The sequence below is a fragment of the Eucalyptus grandis genome, chromosome 10, assembly GCF_016545825.1.
Source record: "Eucalyptus grandis isolate ANBG69807.140 chromosome 10, ASM1654582v1, whole genome shotgun sequence".
Classification (NCBI taxonomy): Eukaryota; Viridiplantae; Streptophyta; class Magnoliopsida; order Myrtales; family Myrtaceae; genus Eucalyptus; species Eucalyptus grandis.
Window position 1 is genome coordinate 10,686,755 of NC_052621.1, and position 6,031 is coordinate 10,692,785.

At 41.1% G+C, this 6,031-nt stretch overlaps 1 protein-coding gene across 1 annotated transcript; it reads right to left on the reverse strand.

Moving 5' to 3' along the window:
• Positions 1–4,165: 4,165 nt before the first annotated feature.
• Positions 4,166–5,666, reverse strand: LOC120288973 (dof zinc finger protein DOF5.3-like). The gene is made up of 2 exons (XM_039303330.1): positions 5,494–5,666; positions 4,166–5,103 (listed from the first exon to the last, which is right to left on the reverse strand). Exons 1-2 carry the CDS (start codon positions 5,518–5,520, stop codon positions 4,231–4,233), a joined length of 900 nt encoding a protein of 299 aa, XP_039159264.1. The 5' UTR covers positions 5,521–5,666; the 3' UTR covers positions 4,166–4,230.
• Positions 5,667–6,031: the final 365 nt, after the last annotated feature.

The following is a 6,031-nucleotide window of genomic DNA, read 5'->3' on the forward strand; positions in this document are numbered from 1 at the left end:
GAAAAAAGGTGTTACCTTGCATTGATCAAAGAGATTGTGTCCCTAGCCACCCTTCTTATTGTAACACTTTCACTATAGTGCCTTCATTTTAACGCCTTTTACAATTCATCACCCTATAAATAACCGTCTCTTCTCATCCAAAGAGGTATCGCTTGGTTCCTAGATCACGAGATATACTTTCCTTGAGTGCAGATTTCCGCGCTTGTGGATGTGTTATCTTTTATTTAAGTAAACTTTTAACTTTTTATGTGATTATTTATTTACTAATTTAATTTTCATATTATTTAAATATCAGCACATGCCTCACTTATGTGCGGATTATCGCCTTTGTGGTCGGTTGTCACTTTTCAATTTAATTTTCATATATATTTCCTTGTGAAAAAGTTGAAGTACGTCGCCATAAAAATTGAACTTACCTGTGGGTTTTTGTAGACGACCAAGGCGTGTTTGATGGGAACCCGTCGAGTACGTTGATTGATGTTCGGTTCCAATCAACATGAAGTCCACAACGGGATTATGGAGAATTATATTTTTCAATTGAAAATCATTTCAAATTGCTACTAAATAAAATTACTATAGTCTAAGAAACCTCTTTAGATACAATGCTAACAGTGGCAACATCAAATGTAACTAGAATCAAGAAAAAAGAACAAATGAATTTGCTGTGGAATATCAAAATTTAATATTGTACATGTGTCTGTAAATATATATATATATATATATATATTTCTAGTACATGTGTTGGTGCCTGAACTATGCTTGTATGATGATTTTCTTACACCAGCAATGTACAAAACAAAAGTCTTATTTTAAAAGATTATCGCCTTCCTAACATTTTAGGGGCAACAAAAAGGCAATATGGGGGCAATCAAGTGAAAAACGTTGACACGTCGCATAAAAGTTCAAGATTTCATATATTAATATCAATTAATAAAACCTAATAAAAAAGACGTGAAAGGAAAGGGAATGAAAGGAATTAGCTAATAGGAAGAACCATGGGACCACCTAAGGGTGAGCGGTTCCAAGTTCTATACAGGTTCCATTTAACCCGGAACCTACCCATTAGAATAGTTCCTCATTTTTAACCTAAAACCTACTTTGCATATCCTAAAACATGGAAGCTACTCTGTCACAAGTTTCAAAGTCGATTTCAAGATCTATCTAAGTTCCATTGATATGATTAATTGAACGATTACAGTAAATTAAAACCTTTAATATCCACAATTTGCTGCTACAATTCACTAACCATAAAGATATATGAAAAATATGAACATTTATAAAGTGAAAATCTCAGTCATAAAATGGAAGTTTTGATTAGTGCTTTTAAAGTATACACTCATTAATGAATGACATGAAATATCATAAGATTGTGCGAAGACATGAACCCAAAAAACATTAAAACTTGTTCAAGTCCTAGGTTACAGACACATGTTACAAATTATTCCAACTAAGAACCCGAAACTTATCCGTTGAAATAAGTTCGTTATTTTTGGAACCCGGAACTTACCATGTATACTTTAGAACCTAGAACCTAGAAATTCCCATACGTTCGGTTCTCAAGTTCCACATTATACCGTTGAACTATACTCACCCCTAACACCACCTAAATATAAAATGTTTCTAAGATTAGCTTCCGAATACGACGTCATAGGGAAATCAAGCAACTTGTATAACTTATGGATCTTTTAAATCTAGATTAAACGTGAAAAAATTGGAAGATCCAAATATGAAATATATTTAATTTTTTTATTACAAATACATGAGAAGAAATTATATCCTTTTAGACTAATTCTATTGGTAAATCGGCCTGTGTTATTTTAGGGAAATTCTATATGTGATTCCTCACCAATGGAAAGGACATGGTATTGATTATGGAAGGGCAATAATGGAATACTCAGTAGGAAGAGCTACAAGAAAGGATTAATTTTAAAATACATAACCCGGGTAAAAATTTTTGTACACAACCTAAATCCATTACCGTTTGTATAGATAATTTGTCAGAGTATCAAACTACAACTACCTATATCAATGGTGATGAAGATGGATTGCGTAACAAATGGGCTGCATATACCGTTATCATATAAAAATGCCATGCGAAATGCTAGAATTTTCATAATTGCTAATTTGCAACACTAAAACAAATCAAAACTTATGGTTTCTTTTGTTGAACGGAGCATGCAGACATTTCACTTAGAAGTAAAATGAGTGGAGAACACAAGGAAAGTACTCCTCGAAAGGAGAAAGACCTGACCCTCACATAAGAAGTCCAAATATCAATCATCATTGTGGAGCCCAACATGAATTTATGCAAAATTAGATAACCGTGTAGATAGATATGGAAACAGATATAGATACAAATCGATCACGAGTCCGCCAATGTTTATCACCAATAGGTCAACCTGAGGCATTCTTTACGGTACCCATGTCACGGATTAATCACTTGGTACTAAAGCTCAACGTACGTCTGTTTACACACAACATTGATCTATCTAGCTTAGCTGTTTGATTTTTGAGCTAAGTACTATTTCATTCAAGCTTTGAGCTTTTTAAAGCTCATCCAGCTTCAGACAATTAGTCCATCGAAAGCAACTCATTCCTCGATCCCAGCCAACCCAATTCACATCCAGACGAGACCGGACCCAGGAGGACGACAGATAGTCAAAAAAAGAAGCGGAGACAGACACTGAAGTCAAGCAGAGCAGATGTCCTGCGCATTATTTTTCACTCTCCGATTCTGACATCTCGGGCTGCCTCCCCCCGCTTTGGAATCTCGTACTCTGTCCTCCTCTCGTTCTCGAGTCAGCAGTCCTCGCCAGATCGCGCTGCCCGCTCAGGCACGCCCGAATCTTTGTTGCTGGATCTTGTCTGGGCAGAAGAGCAAGAAGGGAAGCGGAGGAACTGCAAATCCTCTCCGGAATCGGTGCGCTCACGCTTCACTGAAATCCCGAAATGCTTTGCGGGGAGAAAACGTGATATATTAAAAGAAAAGAAATAGGACGGGCGGAAAAGGAGCGACTTGTATCGACCCCATCATCGGACAATTATTTCCTTATTATAATCCGAATTCTTGATCTTCTCGAAATCTTGTCTGAACAGCCAGGGCAATCATGACGGAATATCTCGAGAACTGCCCGCTCGCATTATAAGGGAAAAACATTAATGCGCTTCTGGAACGACCTGCAGGGGGATAAGAGTACGTAAAGCAAAAGTCCAGGCTGCACAAAACGCCTGTAACGTCACTCGTTGTCCCTGCTTTTTCTCTTATCTCCAAAACCCGGAAAGAGCTCGGCAGGATAGAGAATCGACGGCCAATCTCTACATAATAGATTTCGTGAGAACTTTTTCAAGCTTTAATTTTGAATTACTTCTCCATAACAACATCTACTGTTTTTGCTTGTGATTTCGCTGTAACGACTAATTCGAAATTTCATTCCTTGGATCATGAAACGTGAACAAAAATCATGTGTAATTGGCTCATGCATTCACATATTATTGTTGAACCCATAAAAGGATGCCTAGCATTTAATAAGGTATGAATCACCTCTAGTAGAATTTTTAGTTTAAGATTGACAAATTTGAAATTTCGTTCCCTAGATCATGAAACGTAAACAACAGTCACATATAATTGGCTCATGCATTCACATACTAATTTTAAACCCATAAAAGGATGCCTAGCATTTGACAAGGTATGAATCACCCCTAGTAGAATTTTCGATTTGAGACTGTGGATTTTATATATGTACAATGCTATTACGCAAATTCATCATCCTTACCCCATTATGATGTTAGTGGGTTACTCAAAATAGAGAGTACACTTAAGTACAAACTCGTCTTTCAATGACTAATAAAGATTTTTCCAAGTTAAAGAGTAGGCTGGAGAACAGAACTTGCGACTTTGGACTTGCAAATTGAGTTTTGGACCACTTGATTGACCACCACCATTGGAGTCACACCGTACAAATACAATCTCTTAGAAAAGGAAAATCGAAATTCCATTCTCTCATTAAATTAAACAAGGAAAGATTAAAGATTTTAAAAGAAAAGGAAAAACCCCAAGAAAAATTGGAGATGATTTTAGACTAATCTCATCCCTTAGCACACCACACAGAGGACCAAATTCCTTTAAGACAATGGATTCATTCATTCTGGAACAGGAGGAACCCCTAATGCCCTCTGGCCACTTCTTAAACTAATTGCATACACTTCAACTTGGAAAATCTTGTTGAGTTCCTACATCAGAGGGCTATTAAGAAGGCCATGCCATGGGGAGCTGAGCCCATTGCTCCAGCCGCTTCCTCTTGCAGAATCAAGATCACCCATCATGTTCCCTCCATCTGCATAATTGGCATTGAGCTGCCATGGGAATCCCCACAAGATCCTGTTCTCACCTTCCCCGCCGGAGCACAGCTCTTGCTTCATCGTCGTCATCGTCACCGCCGCCGTCGTCTGGGGGCCGCTCATTTCTTGATCGTACCCGAGTCCCATCTCTCCTGCGCTGCAGCCATTCTCCATCAGGTCTCCGGCGTTTGCGCCCCCATGGCCGTAATAGAAATTCTGGAAATTGCCCTGATGGCTCTCGATAAACCCGTGCCGGAGAGAATCGAGGAAACCGCCGTGGTTGCCCAAAACATCGCTTGGGTGGATGTTGGGTTTTCCTAGAATTGGAAGGTCATGGTCATCGAGCCCGAATTGCCCGCTGGCCTGCTTCTGGAGTCTGGCGAACGCGAGCGTGAGATCGCTCGAGTCGAAAGTACTCAACCCGGGGAGTCCATTGAGGACCGAATTGGCACTGGATGTGAGGAGCTGCTGGTCTTGGGCTCTCTTCGAGGAAGAAGAGGAGGAGGACGACGACCTCCGGTTCTTCCTACAGCCGCCGCCGACGGGGACGTTCCTGAGGGTCCCGCCTTTAGTCCAGTACCTCCGGCAGGACTTGCAGAAGTAGCGAGGCTGAGAGAGGCTGTAGTTGTTGTAGTAGCAGAACTTGGTGTTGGTGGAGTCGCATCTCGGGCACTTTAGGGCTTGCTCTGGCTGAGGCCTGGGCTTCTTGTTGTCCTGCTGGGGTTTCGTGCAGACCAGCATGCTTTCAAGCGAACCGGACATTTCCTGCTCAAGAAAAGCACGGTTTTTAAGCACCACTGAATTGATTCATGTCTCCTGTCAATAGAATAGTTCGAACACCAAGCAGATTAAGGGAAAGAAAAGTTTGAATTTTGAGCAAATGGGCGAAGCTTGTTGAATCAGTCGACTCATCCAAATTCATTTCAGTGAAGTGAAGTTTCTATCTGAAACCCAAATCGGGCTCTGAGGGGAAAATCTCGCGGCTAGTTCTCGAAATGAACAGCAAAGTGCTTGCTCTCCTCGGAAGAAAGAGAAAGAACAGCAACACCCCCATCATCATCATCAAAACAGTGCATAAGAAAACGCTAAAGAACAACACAATCGCCATCATCATCATCAAAAGGGTGCATAAGAAAACGCTTCTTCCATCCTCACCTGATGTTGCACACCTGAAGAATCCATCCATGCAACGACACGCCAATCTCAGCTGTAACAGCAAGTTCGTCACCTTGATCTGTCGGGAACGAGAGAGAGAGAGAGAGAGAGAGAGAGAGAGAGAGAGAGAGAGGTGTGGCGCAGTTGTTCGAAGTGTGCCAAACAAGAAAACTCGTCCCTATATATAAAGCAATCCAGCCAGAGGAGAGAGAGGGAGACACGGGGAGAGAGAGAGAGAGAGAGAGCATAGAGAATTCCAGGCGGGATTCAGATATTAGAAGGGCTGTGGGGCCCACCGCGGTCGTCCGCTTGCGTGGATTCAACTATCGAAAGGGCCCCACCCCACCCCACCCCCTCCTCCCCTCCCCTTTCCCTCTCCCACATCGGACAAGTTTACTTACTTGCTCTAGAGTCTAGTAGATTGGATTCAGACACTATGAGATCATCCCCCGGGATATTTTCGGCACAATCGCTTTCCATATCGACTCATTTTTCCTAAGTTTATAAACGAAGCGACCCAACGTAAACCAAACGACAA

Bases quoted from the DNA above. Each gene is read 5' to 3' on its own strand.
- LOC120288973 (XM_039303330.1), bottom strand. From the start codon at position 5,520: ATGGATTCTTCAGGTGTGCAACATCAG. The intron at 5,104-5,493 runs GTGAGGATGGAA...TTTCTTGAGCAG, and splicing joins CTTCAGGTGTGCAACATCAG to GAAATGTCCGGTTCGCTTGA.